A 15222-nucleotide genomic window follows, 5' to 3' on the forward strand; every position below is an offset into this window, starting at 1 on the left:
ACTAAACTTACTATTTTTGGTGAAATTTTATGATTTCCTTTATTTCCAGTATATTTTGCTATTGCTATTTTAATAATACCGGTCTCTCTGACATTACGTTGTTGCCTTAGGATGCAGCCTATCTACAGAGTCAGTTTTTCTGCCTTTTTTTTAAAGACACTGAACAAAATATCCCTGCTTCCTTACAGCACTGATAACTGATCTGTACATGACCTTGCTGTCAAGTGTAATGCTGATACTATATGTATTTTATTGACATAATTTGTAAGGTTTTGTTTTTAACAGTAGAGGATCTGATTACTGTATGATTGTTAGCATCCCTTAAAAGATTTTTCTAATTTGCGTGCCCGTCTTATCAAACTAAGTATGTAATATATGTCTCAAGTATAGATAGACAAACAGCAGACTTCTGGGGAAGTTTTCATTTAAGCCTACCCACCTCTGGCAGCAAAGTTTTTAAAATTGTCAAACTTTCAAGTTCTAGAATTGGCTATTATGGGTTCTCAGTATGCAGTTATAGAGAACTCGGCAGCTATTTGCCATCCTTGAATACAGTATTTGAAAGAAATGAACATTGTTAAATTTTACCTGGTGTAGCCGTTTAACTGGAAAAAAGTTGAACAGGAGAGGCAAATTGACTGACTGAAGTATTTTAAATCCTTAGACATACACAATTCCTGTGTTCCCAATTTTACATACTCCACGGCTTCTAAAATTGAGTTACATAATTTTGACAGCTTATGAGTGTGTATCGTTGGTATTTGTTTTCTTCGTTCTAGGCGCATGAGAATAAAAGCTTATAGAAATTAATTTTGGTGGTGAAAACTTCTTTATTTTGAGAATTCCTTTAGTAACTTTTCCTTACTGCTGGCTTTTATCCATTGTATGGCAGATTGATTCTGTACTACAACATTCCACCCCCATTTCCCTCCACTGAGGCTTTTTCCCCTCTGAAAAGTGTAACTTTGTTAAATAAACATTATATGAACTTTTCTTAGCACTGTGGATTTATTTTAAACAGCTTAACGTTCAGTATAGTGTTGTATTTGTTGATTAATGTCAGCACATCCTGTGCTGGTGTATTATATGTTACTATTTCAGGGAGAAGTTGAACTTCCATATCTGGAAATAGTCCTAGAAACTTTTGCTCAAACTAAGTGAGCTCTATCTTAATAGCTTTTAATTAAGAGTTTTCCTGTTTTCTCAGTTAATTGTGTAAGAGGTTTTCAATACTTCTCTGTTTTCTTTTGTAAAGCATTTTAAGAAACAGAAGAGGTTGATTCCTGAAAGGACAGTTTGGAAGTACTTTGTTCAGCTGTGCAGTGCATTGGAACATATGCATTCTCGTCGTGTCATGCATAGAGGTAACATAGGATCATAGATATTGCATCTTTAACAAGTATTAAATATATGAGAGAACTTGGGAGATTCAATGCAAATGATACCAAATAACATATTAAAAGAGTCAATTTCAACAAGTAGCTAACACAATGTGTATGTTATTGCAGTATTTTATAAGTAACTTTAAAAATAGAAATGATTTCTTTTTAAAAGATATATGATACTCCGGGGGAATTCTGCACCAGAAAATTAAAAATTCTGCCCACAATATTTTAAAATTCTGCATATTTTATTTGTCAAAACAACACAATATAATCACTCCAGTTTCAATTATTTTGGTAATTTATTTCAAAATACCTGTGGGCAAGTATGTCTATAGCAATAGAGACAACAAAAAAGATTCAGGAAATGTTTTTTGACAAATAGATTCCTTACTAGGCATACTAATACCGAACTTTGAGTAATAATTCGTTTAAACTACAATCCAGAAATGTATTTCACACACCCCTCAGAAGCAGTGCAAAGTCTTTGGGGAGTCAGGGGTAACAGAGGAGCTGAGAGGGAAGTAATTGATGGGAAGGAGCCTGGGAGTGGACCTGGAGGGCTGTTGGGTGTGGGTGGAAGAAGTATGGAACAGGGGTTTTTTTTGGTTGGGGGAGGAATTGTTAGGGAGCTGGGGAGCCTTCCCCATGCTGACCCCTAGCCTCTCCCATTCAGTCAGGAACATCTGTACCTGTCTCCATGTGTCCCTGCACTCCCTTCCTTTCCATGTCCTGCACCCCCACTCAGCCACCCCTCCTTCCCTGTCCCTGCACCCTACTCCCCCCTGAATCCATGTGGCCCTGCACCCCCACTCACCCACCTCCCCTTGTCCACATGTGGCCCTGCATCCCCCTCCTATTCAGCCCCTGGCTCAATGCCGTCACACCACTAGCTCCCACCCCAGTCTGTCCTCCCACCACTAGACCTTCTGAACTTCACCTCTGTCTAAGTCCTCCCATGCACCCTTCAATAGATAAACCACACTTGGACCCATCAGTCCCTAGTTACCAGCCACCCCTGCAAATTGCTGTTCTTGTGATCCTATTAAACACACATGCATGGATGAAAGGCCAAAAGTCTGAGAAAGTAAGTGTGTGGAAAGGAGGAGGTGAAAGCTCTCACATGGTAAGCATGCCTTATAGGGAGCCTTAAGTAAGTTAAATGGTAGTGTATTGAATACTAGCATTTTCCATGTTTCCAACAAAAGTTAAAATCATGCAGATCAGGATTTTTTTAAAGAAGGGTGCCTATTTTTATGTTCATACATAAACTTGACGTGATTTTCAAAAGTTCTGCTTTTGAAGTGTTGAGCTGTTATTCTTGATCTCAGTGACAGCTGAGGGTACTTGACAATTAAAAAAAAAGGCAGGTCAAACTTATTTAGGAGACTAGTGTCAGGTACTTTTTTAAAATGCTGCTGTTGTCTCCAAAGGGCAGGGTTAAGACCTAAATAGTTTATATAACAATAGGTATTATCAGCATGTGCATATTTTGTAGTTTTAGAGCTAAAACTGTTTTATGTGTTGCTTTTTTTATTTGTTGTTTTTCATTGCTCAGTTTTTGTTTCTATAGTAAATCAGCCCAACCAGTAAAAGTAACTCAAGTTATAGCCACAAAAGTTAATTAGGATTTTTAAAATCCCGAATTCACATTTTATTAAATGCTTAAAAGATTTTTAAACAGTACTGTCATTTGATTTGATTAACATTATACAAAATTACAAGACTCATTACATGTATTATTGATGATGCAGTAGGGTTTATTGATAACACTGCAAAATGTTTTTCTCTTCATAGATATAAAGCCAGCTAATGTGTTCATTACAGCTACAGGAGTAGTAAAGCTTGGAGACCTTGGACTTGGACGATTTTTCAGCTCCAAAACTACAGCTGCACATTCTTTAGGTAAGAATATCATGCAAAATGATTTTGTTGCAAGATAAGATAAAATTTTATTCATGTAAACTTAATTTCTTTATATTGTGTTAACCCAACTGGTTTTGTTTTGTTGGGTTTTTTTAATAAAGTTGTTAGTCCCCTGGTCAAACCGTATTAAGCTGTAATGATACCTGTTTCACACTCAGTTTCCTGTACTTTGCCCTCGGACTACTTAATAAAAGATGTCTGTTTAGAACAAATCGGTACCTATTATAAACAGAGCATTTTATCGAGGTGTAATAAAAAGTAAGACTAAAGAATGAATTTCAACAGGGTTAAAGACTGCGCTGACCCTTTAATCAGCTGAGGAAAAAATACTGTAATCGGGTATGCAAAATGAATTTATAAATGGAATGTGGAACATTTGTTGGTGACATGCACTTTGAGGAGGTATGAAATGTAAAAGGTTTGATATTGCTAAATTAGATTTTGCTCATATTCTAACAGAACAAAAACAAATATCATGACATTTTAAAGCCAAATAAGTACATCTTCCTGTTTAAAAAGATTAGATACCAAAATTAGACTGATACATTGTCACTTGACAAAATATGGTTACATAGTATTTCGCCAGTTTGGGAGAGTTGCATATGGAGCACAGATATTCTGTTACCTAATCTGGTTCCTGTAAACACAATGTAAAATAGCAAAAAAGAATTACCTTTCTTAAATATATAATTTACAAATTAAAGTATATCATGTTTTGATACTTATTCTCTGTGAAGACATAATAGGATTTTTATTTAACATGATGACCTGCACCCCAGCCTCCAATTTGTAGTGTCCAGGGAGAATGGGATGGGCAGATCAGGATTTAGAATTTTGAATAGCAAACATTCTTTTAAAAAAAAAAAAAGAATGTGGGAGAATATTTTTTGAGTTCTAAGAGTACAAAAGAACATCTAAAAACACCCAATTCTTTTTTGTATGGGAATTGGATCAGTCATAAAGAGTAGCATTATATTCACCATACCAAAAGCATTTGCAGAAAATTCACATCTTTTGGGTATCATTTGAGGAGATTATTTAAAATCTAAAGAAATGGAATAGACTTCTTGAGAAAAGGGAGACACAGAGATTCTCTGTTTTTAAAGTGTTGAGGGATAGTCTAACAATGGTTAAATCTAAATATAAGTACCGTAAAGAGGAATAGTTCTCAGTAGGTAATCTATATTTAGAAAGAGAAGTTGTTGTGGGAACAGATAACTAATTGATAGATTGTATTAGGGGATGGTTCTGTTTACTCTGGGGGGAAAAAGGAAGTTAAATATATTGGTTAAATTATATATATGTGCTTGAAGCTGTGTGTGGAGGGGTGCATGTTACAAATCCAAAATCTTAAATAAATTAGGGGTTCAAAATCCTTCAGAATCTCAGTTAATCAAATCTTAAACAACATCATACAAAATGAATGGGAATCTCCACTTAGATGTTGTTGGCCATCTAAACTGAGAATTGCTTTAAAACTTTTTAAACCTATACTGTAAAAATATCTGTCTGCTCATGACTGCCTAATCCCAAGAAAGCAGATTGACTGTATAGGTAGAGGTTGTTCTAGGATACCCAATGGAATTTTGCAGGATTGCTTAGTAGGATATCTAGTTGTAGTTCATGTTCTGGAGCAAATCAGAAAAAGAACTTGTGTTTATCTCATTAATGGCCTAATGCACTATTCACTGAATTCAATAGACCCCTTGCCATTGACTTCAAAGGGCATTGCATCAGCCTTAAAACCGCTCAAGAGAACGGCCAAGGCTATAAGACCCATGACAAAAATTTTATTCAGATTAATAGTATCCAAGAGCTCAGGGAGCTTTAGGTAATTGCTGGATTTTAAAGAGCCAAAACAAGTGTATTATAAACTCTCATTTCAGAAAGCAGATTTTACACTCTATAATTTTGGCAGTATAATCAGCCAAGTCCCTGTCATCCAGGAAACCTTTGGGACACTCATCTACACATTCCAATTTTTCCTTTTTATTATAGATTCCTGCTATAAGCAGAAATTGCCACATATTAACACCAACAATAATTACAGCGGTCTCAATGGAGAAACTGAGATTAAGTGAGTCCATGTAACCCCATATAAAAAACAAAAATAGTGGGGCATCTTCTTTTTACCAGGCTTCCCCTCTGCTATAATATGCCAGTGGCCAGTTGAGGCAATATTGCAGCATTCTTTCATGTTACTTGTCCTGGCTTAGGCCCTGCTAACGTCTGTAAATAAAATACAGTACATAAAACAGCAATGTGAACAGGCTGTAGTGGGAACCAACATTCTTGTCCTCTTTTTGTGGGAGCCAAAAAGTCCTGATCTACAATGTTCAGTAAAAAGGGAGCATGCAGAGGAGGCAAAAGTCAGTGATGGAGGGAGAAGAGCTGGCCTATTCCTTTGAGTTATAAATCAAAAAGGTAGGAAAGACAAACAGTTGTTTCAACTCCTTTTTTTTTTTTAGGTTCACCATGGGGGAGTGGTTGCAAGGTGCTTGGAAACTGAGCTAGGTGGTAAAAAAAAAAAAAAATCTTCAAGTCCTCTTTTACAAACCTAAGAATCAGCAGGAAAGGGAGAAGAGAGCAAAAAAGGTGTTTTTTCAACTGGGGTGCTGGGTTTTGTTGGAGGGTAGGGAGTTGCTTCTTTTTTCTTTCCATAATTTAAACTCAGCCTGGGGGAGAAAATTTTGTGGCTGATTTATAAACTCATAAAAGTAAGACCGTACATTGTAAACACTGATATCAACTTTATAATGTCTACTAAGCACTGATTTATCATAATCACTTTCCTAATATCCTTAATACAATCCTCTTTTGTTATTTCTGAATTTCATTTCTCTTGGTACTTCTGTTACTAGTTTCCCCAAACTATCCTTTCTTGAAAGTGGCCTTTCTTGTGGCTATTTCCCGCTCCAACCCTCCTACACACAAAAAAATTAGTGAACTAAAAACTTTGTCCAATCACCAATCTATGTCTTCATCTAGAAATGTTTTTTTTTACCTACACCAGCAGAGTATATTCAGGTTTTCACATATATAAAGAAATATACTAAAATTCTCCTTAACTATATATGACTTCTAAATTTAAATGGTATTGCTTTTAATTGCAACTTAAAAAAAAACCTATTCAAACTTCAAAATAAATGTAAGGATTTTAAAGCAAATTTCAATAGTTAAAGTGGTCTGGCTAGGCTTAGATAATGGCATTATTAATTGTATAGCCTTATCAAACAAGTAGGGGTTTCTGTTGTGTGTGTATTTAACTTTTGAGATTCTTCCTTTTTAAAACAAACAAAACCACTGAGTCAATCTCCCTTTTGGTAGAAGGCTGGTCATAATACCCACTGAAGTTAGAATGCACTGCACCTGGGTTGGTTAGAAGGGTATTTCAGAACAATATAGGATAGACTTCCCTCATTTTTTTCTTTCCACCAACCTTTTCAGGGCTGAATGCCTTTCCTCCATAGCACACCATATGGCCTTTATTAGAAGCAAGGATCAGCCTGAGTTTTCGTTCTCAGCATGCCAGTACATGGCTCTACGGGCGCCAGCCTGTAGTTATGTTGTAGTTCCAAATCAGATTTATATATGTGACTATTCCCTTTGCCTACACTTCTAAGTTAAATCTACTAATGGTGTTAGTGGTAGCTGTAGAGTTCAGGAATGTAGATTAGAATTCAATAGAAAAGCAATAGAGCACTTCACTTCTTCAGTGAAACTTTGCTAGGTTGCTGCTTTGTTCCTGCTAGGCAGCGGAGTATCTCACAACCTCCACATACATGGCCAGAGAGTGCTTTCTGGGGGCAGGGAGGAAGGTCAGAAAGGCCCCCAAACCCTGCAAAGCGCCCTAGATGCACTGAAAGCACAGGGCCATCTGCATTTTCTAGTGATGCCACATTGGCTCAAGCACCCCCTGACTTTCATCTCCATGGCATCATAGTGCCAATGGAGCTATGCTGTCAGGGTTCCAACCTACATCTGGATGGTTATGCAAAATGAACATGGGCCATAGACAAGATAATGCAGCTACCCTTGACCCTGCTCCTCCTCCTTACATATTGCTCTCTGGCTCTATGATGGATCCTCTGTGAGTCCAGGAGTTGGGAAGACAATGCTGCAGTGAAGGCATGCACACATCCCTTTCTGATGTGGGCAGGGCCAGATGGCATGCATGCATATGATACTTCAAACTAGCCCATAATTTGGCAGAACTAACTATCTCAGTTTATGGATGAGGCTAGTGACTGGCAGTGCTTTGAATTCACCTCATTCTGAGGAGGAGCAATTTTGAACTACTTTAAATGTTTAGCAAAATAAAATAAAAAATGTGATGCTAATCTTTGATGTACAGAGTACACACGTTCAACTCAGGCAAAAGACTCAGTGCTATTTTGAGAGCACAAATGCCAACCAATCCAATAGATTCATAAAGTCCAGGAGGGATCATGGGGTTCTAGTATACCTAGTCTATGCCATTTTGTTCTCCGTAGATTCTTATACCACACTCATCACTGTAGTATCTGACCATCTTCTAGTAGTGTATTTATTAAGGAAAGTGACTAACACCTGTCACATGTTTTGTTCTCTCATCCTCTTTGTAGCCAAATCTTAAAACCACCACTCCATCCTTATTTTCCTTGACCTGTCAGCCACCTTTGACTCTTTCACTTGTGCTCTTCTCTTGAAATATTGGCCTCTCTTGGCTTCTCTGACTCTGTCCTTTCCTGGTGGTTCTCCTACCTCTCTAATTGCTCCTTCAGCATATCCTTTGCAGGATCCTTCTCCTTCTCCTCTCCCCCAACTTTCTGTCAGGGCTCTACAGGGCTCTATTCTTGGTCTTCTCTTCTCCCTCTACATCTTATCTCTGGGTAATCTCATCTGCAAATACAAATTCAACTACCGTCTCTACCCAGACCTCTCTCCTTCTTACCAAACTAAAATCTCAGCCTGTCTCTCACATCTTGTGGCAGTCTAGCTGTCAGCTCAAGCTATATATGACTAAAAGAAAGCTTTTAATCTCGCCTACCTCCCAACCAACCCTCCCTACTACCTCTTTTCTTGATCACTTTGGACAGTACCACCTTCCCACCTGTCACTCAGGCCAATAACTTAGGTGTCACCTTCAACACCTCTCTGTATATCGTCACATCCAGGCTATGTCTAAACTTACAGATTTTGTCTGAATATCTAAGATAAACAGCCTTTCCTACCATCCACGCAGCTAAAATTCTTTCATCCAGGATCTCATTATCTTGCATCTTGATTACTGCAGTATCCTTCTCTTTGGCCTTGACAAAACAATCTTGCCCTGCTTATATCCATACAGAATACAACTGCAAAGATCCTTTTTCTAACCTGTCACTTTGTCACCCCTCTTTTTGCATTCCTTCATTAGCTCCACCTTCTGTATCACATGAAACATAAGCTAATTATCTCTTTCAGAGCCCTCGTGGCTTGTCCTCACCTGACCTACCATCTCTTACTTGTTACTGAGATATCAACTCCTGCCTCCAACTGGCCCATGATGCCAGCCTCCATCACTATCTTGTTAAATTTTCAAACAAGATTCATTGTGCTTTCTCCCTTACTGCTCTGATACTTGGGAGGATCTCCTAGTTAACATCCTCAAAGCTACCTTGTTATCCTCCTACAAATCCTTCCTTAAGTGCTCCTTTGCCATGATGCCTACAAAAGTCTTGATAATGATTAAGCCTCTGGTGTGCTGAGAGCTCTGTCTATCATGGTGACTAACATTATATCATTGTTTCCTGGTACTCCTCCATCTGTCTGTCTCTAGCCATCTGCTGCCTCTTGTCTTATACTTAGATTGTCAGCTCCTTGTGGGAGGGACCATCTTTTTGTTCTGTTTGTACAGCGCTTAGCACAGTGGGGTACTGGTCCATGGCTAGGGCTCATAAGTGCTGTGATAATATACAGATAATAATAACTGCAACCTTGAACTTGATTTGAAATACTTTGGGAAGCCATTGTATGGAGTGAAGGACTCATTTGATGTGCGTATGGTTGCCTTTGTTGCTGAGGAGAAGCACTGCTGCTTTCTGTTCTAGTTAGTTTTGTAAGTTGCACAGGCATATCATGTTGCTGTAGTCCAATTGAGAGATGGAGTGAATAACTGAGGCCAAGTCATCATCTGGTGGGATGGAGTCTTACAGCCAACTAGAGATGATGGAAAGTGTTAATTACAGATGCTGCTGTGTGAGAGCTCAGTGTCCGTGAGGAATCAAAAAAAAAAAAAAAAAAGTCCTAAACCATGGTCTGAATTGACCAGTTGTGGGTGTGTCTCTTCAACCAAAGGAGACGGAACCATGGTTGCAAAATTTTAAAATGCTATCCTCTTCCCTCCAGCATTATCTCTGTCTTACTCAGGTTCAGGTTCAGCCAGCTGAATAGAGTATATAGAAATTGTTCCATTTGTTAATTTCCCTCATTTTTTAAAAATGGTGCCTTTTTCCCAGTCTGAATTTGTCTAGCTTCAACTTCCAGTCATTAGATCGTGTTATACTTCTGTCTGCTAAATTGAAGTGCCCTCTATTACCAGATTTCTGTTCCCCACGTATGTATTTACGGACTTTAATTGTCACTCCTTAATCTTCTCTTTTAATAAGCTAAATAGATTGAGTTCCCTGAGTCTGTTGTTATAATACATGTTTTCCAATCCTCTAATTATTCTCATGGCTCTTCTCTGAAGCCTTTTCGGTTTTACAACATCCTTTATGAGTTGTGCACAGCAGAACTGGACACACTATTCAGTAGCGATTGCACCAGAATCAAATACAGAGGTAAAATAACCTGTCTACTCCTACTCAAAATTCCCATTTATGCATCCAAGAATTTCTTTAGCCCTTTTGGACAGAGCATCAGGGTTTGGAGCTCAAGCTCAGCTGATTAGCCACCATAACCCTCAAATTGTTTTCAGGTACTGCTTCCCAGGATAGAATCCCTCATCCTGTAAGCATGACCTACAGTCTTTGTTCCTAGATGTATGAGTTTACATTTGGCTGTGTTTAAATCTATATTGTTTAGTTGAGCCCAGCTTTGCAAGTGATCCAGATTGCTCTGCGCCAGTCACCTATCATCGTCACTATTTACCACTACCCCAGTCTTTATGTCCTCTACAAACATTATCAGTAATACTTTTGTTAGCTTCTAGTTCATTGACAAAAATGTTAAATAGCGTAGGGTCAAGATCTGATATTGTGGGATGCCAGAAGAAACACATCCACTTAATGATGATTCTCTGTTTACAGTTATGCTTTGAGACCTTTCAGTTATCGAGTTTTTAATCTTTTTTGTGTGTGTCAAAATGTAGTATGGAATGAAGTCAAATTCCTTATAGAAATCTATTACCTTTATCAGCCAAACTGACGATCTTATCAAAAATAAATATCGAATTAGTTTGACAAATCTGTTTCCCAGAAATCCATGTTCATGGGCATTATATTACCCTCTTAATTCTTCATTAATTGAGTCCAATATCAGCCATTCCATTATTATTTAATAGCAATAGACCTTACTAAAAAGAATTTCCCAATTTTAAAGCTGCGTTAACTAAATAGAGCAGTAAACTTACGGATTTTATAATTTTTCAAATATTGATCTACTTTATGTATTAGATCTTTCTTTTCTAGCATCCCACTCCCTCTTTCTGTTGGTGAAGAAAGTAATGTTTCTTCGTAGTGTTATTCTTGATGAAAACATCTTTTAAATACAAAAACAATGATTTAGGAAAATAACATGTTTTAATTAAATCTATTATTTGTTTACTAGCATTACACTAGAAGAATCTCAGTATTCTTATGTTTTAGAATATGCTAATGCCTTTAGTGTTTAAAGTATCAAAATAATGTATCTGTTTTCTGTTTGTGTCATGCTACAAGCTGATTTTAAAGGGATATAACTATTTTCGACATCTTTAGGTGGTTTCTGAGAATTCAGTGAGGAAGAATTTATACTATAATAATATCTTGGCTTTGTTTCACTTCTCGGTCATTGGAGGCTTCAGTTTGTATTGCAGTTAAAGTGTTATACTAGGCTAAACTCTGTAAAATGCTAGCATTTGTTCTTCTTTTTCCCTATCATCAATCTTTCACACTCATATCAAACCTCTAATGTATCAGCAGATTTCCCAGAGCTACTGGTTAAAATTACCTTTGCTTTTGGTAAACTATGAACCTTCAAACCTCAGTGTTTTCAGCTGCCCCCTGCGGATTCTGTGAAGCCTCTTTCTGGCACATTTCTCACTGCCAGTTACTTGTTTTATGTGTTAGAGCAACAAAAGCTGTAGATCTGTAACCTGTTAAGAGCCAGATTACTATTAAACTTGTTTTTCATTGTTAAATGAGTTGTGCCAACAGAAAGTGCATCAGAACACTAAATCATGATATTTATTAATAGGTGCAAAGAGTGAAAGTTTTGAAGGCATTGTTTTCTCTGGAAATCTTGAGTTCAGATACAATTTAACAGTTGTACAAAAAGGATAATAAAAGTATGAAATGTGCTGTGGTATATCAAGCCAAATTGTTGTGTAATTATAATTTTTAGTTTCCTTTTCTCACCGCTTCTTTTAAATTGGCAAATTTACATGGTATGTTGGAATAAAAAACAATGTCAAACGCATAAGCCATCTGTAAGTATAGATGGCATTATGTCATATGCAGTACTTAGGTTGTCAGAATACCATCATTAAACTTACATACTGTAAAAATATTGTTCTTGGGAAGTTAGGGTGGAATAACAGTCTAACAGTTTAAATAAACCATTCTTTTTCCTTCTACTTATTCTTCTGGCTGTGTTATTGAATTTGGTGTTTGTAAAACTTCCCCCCCACCATCAGCCCTCCCATTCATATGAAAGAGACCATCCCTTCTTGACCGTCCTTGGTTGTGAGTAAATATAAACGTCCTGAGAGGATGGACGGTTTTCTCTCAGTAATCTGTCATTTTGAGATGCTCTTTTCTACCCCAACCCACCTTTCTTTAAACTCTTGATTCACAATTGTGATGATTCTGCACTCAGGCCAATGCTGAGAGATAATTTGTGGAGTTTGAGCTGATGCCCTCCTTTTCCGGAAAGTGAGGATGTCTCTTTTTAAACAATTGCAGGACCAAATCCTCCTTGTGATACAATATAGGACCCACATGTCTCTGCATATCCAAGAAAAGATTTTGTTCTGAGCCTCCATTGATCTAGAGTGTAGTTATCAGTGCTGTTCCCAAAGTTAAATTTCCATCCTAGACAAAACTATAAATTACCAGCAGGCATGGGCTGACTGTGATGATATGGTACCAATATCTCTAATTTTGAGAATTAGAATTTTCACCCTTGGAAATCCTAGAAATATCTTACTCTGTTACTGAAAAAGTGTGATAATACATTGGTGAATCCTCAGCCCTTACCAAATACGTAGTACATTATGATGAGAACAACAAAACAAAAAAGCACACTTCTGGGAATAATTAAACAAAAATATGGATCAAATGGCTTTTTCTATAGAAGCAAAACATCTTGCCTTTTAAATATAAAGGCAAATCTTGGTTATCCAAACTTGTGATATCTGCTCTGCTGCCAAAATTCATACAGAGAATTTATCTCAACCTCTAGTTCTGAAAGGCAAAAGTAAATGAGAATTATTTTTTTTAAGGATTTAGACTCAATAAAACGGAATGGGATTGTAATCTTTTAGTTTTTAAAAAACTAATGTTGCCATTTGTTAGTTAATGTACTGATCTAAGTATTCTTCTAATTTATAAGATATTTAGCTTAAAGTAAATTCAGTATTTATTAGATTCAGCTCATTCCTATTCAGTACACATTGCTTACCAAGAATAACTACTTGGCCATTCCCAACAAAATTCAAATAAAAAATGAGTGAATGTCTTTGTCTTCAGTTGTCAAAGTTTGAATTTATTAATTTACTGTTGTTCCAAAAAAAAAAAAAAATTGCAGCGGAGTTGAGAATAAAGTTAGGAATAAGTTGATAAACCAGAAATTTCCACTGGCTTTATTTTTTTGCAACTTTGTTTTTGGTTAATACCCATCGGTCAACATTGAGCTTTAAAATATTTTTAAAAAGAAGAAATAATTTATTGAAGATTTAAAGTTTTAGAGAATTCTTCTAAATCTCTTTTCAGAGAGTTCAGTTTGGAATTTTTTTCATTGCTTCAAACAAAAAACAAAAACCACTTTAAAAGTGTTTTACTGTTTTTTTTCGATTACAGAAAAATTAGTGATAATTCAAAATAAAACATCTTCTTTAAAATAGTAACATTTTCAGAGCTAATATGTTTATACATGTATGTTTGTATGTGTGATTTCAACTGCTACATATGCATCTTCACATTAAAAAAATTGTATTTTATTGTTATGCATGACTTTATATTTATTATCATGCATGATCTATATATAGGATAAGAATACTTTTGCACCCTAAATATTACAGTATTTACAATGGTATAGATTTCAGGATAGCAATATTTTTCATTTAAAAATACTTCTGCGTTTATTGCAGTGGGTACGCCTTATTACATGTCTCCAGAGAGAATACATGAAAATGGATACAACTTCAAATCTGACATCTGGTCTCTAGGCTGTCTGCTATATGAGGTAACATTGATAAATCCAGTAAGCTTAATACATTGATGTGCTTTTGGATTATTAGATGTATCAGTATCTGTTCTAGGATTCATCTCTATATTTTGCTTCTTAACGAGATAGCCATTTAGTGAGAAGCTGCTTTTAAGCCAAATATAAGTGTAGATGGCATTATTTTTATATTTAGCTATGTGAGCTTTTCAGTAATTTCAAAATGTTATGATTGACCTGATCAAGACTTGCCTTTCAGTGAACTTTCTAAAAAGACATTGATAGTAATTTGTTGAAGATTTTAGGCTTAGTTCGGTAAGGATCATAGTCTTGAATGTCTAATGTAAAGCATATTTTTTTTTCTAAATTTCTCTAAATGTTTTAACTGGCTTTAACAAAATATAACTATGAAAACAATGCATATATGCATTCAGCATATGTAATAGAACTGATTGAGAGTATGTGGTTAATTAAAAACAATTGAAGTATATTTTTTAACTCAAGTTTCATTTGTTTGCGGTTATCTGAAATCTGACTAACAATAAAAAAATGAGACTACAGTGCACACATATTCATCACTTCTTGGTTTAATTTTTATGAGCATAGCTTTTGAAGCAGCAGTTAAAAAAAGATTGGCTTATCTTCAGTTTTCTTTGCTTGCAATTACGGAACTCTGATACATTTTGTTAACCTAATCTATGTCTATATTGTAGAGATTATGTATACATACCTGTATCTAACATTAAGCAATGAAAAAGTAGACGTATGGCAAACTTCCTACAAAATTAATGAGTTTTGCCTTAAGAAAGGCATGCAAGATTGGCCCCTAAATTACACTACAAAATATGAGGATGTAGCTATCTTTTTACAGATCTACAGAATATAAACTTGTGTTAAATAATATTTTGAACAGGTACCTTTCCCGCTATGTAACACAGTGATATCTGTTTGAAGTCCGAAGTCACCCCCTTCTTGGAGTTCAGCTTTATTGATAAAGAAATGAACAATAAAAGAACAAAGTTCAGCTAAATACTTCTTTCTAGGCATAGTGGCATCTAGGGTTTCTCCCTTTGGATTCCTTTACCCACACTTAAATTCTCTCTATATATATCCAAGTGAGGTAATAAGTCATCTGCTCCATTGAGGGTATGTCTGCACTTCAATTAAAAACCCGCGGCTGGCCCATGCCAGCTGACTCGGGTTTGCAGGGCTTGGGCTGCACACTGTTTATTTGCAGAGTTGATGTTTGGGCTTGAGCTGGAGCCTGGGCTTTATGACCCTGTGAGGTGGGAGGGTCCCAGAGTTCAGG

The 15222-nt window shown here is 36.4% G+C and overlaps 1 protein-coding gene across 8 annotated transcripts in view; it reads left to right on the forward strand.

The window, feature by feature from the left end:
• Positions 1-15222, forward strand: part of NEK7 (NIMA related kinase 7) — a 127151-nt gene that overhangs the window by 96568 nt on the left and 15361 nt on the right. For all 8 annotated transcript variants that reach the window (XM_037908000.2, XM_037908004.2, XM_037908002.2 and 5 more), the window contains 3 exons: positions 1256-1364; positions 3180-3287; positions 13840-13934. In XM_037908000.2, coding sequence (XP_037763928.1) covers positions 1256-1364; positions 3180-3287; positions 13840-13934 — 312 coding nt within the window. The remainder of the gene's footprint in view (positions 1-1255; positions 1365-3179; positions 3288-13839; positions 13935-15222) is intronic.

This window comes from Chelonia mydas, chromosome 8, assembly GCF_015237465.2.
Source record: "Chelonia mydas isolate rCheMyd1 chromosome 8, rCheMyd1.pri.v2, whole genome shotgun sequence".
Taxonomy (NCBI): Eukaryota; Metazoa; Chordata; order Testudines; family Cheloniidae; genus Chelonia; species Chelonia mydas.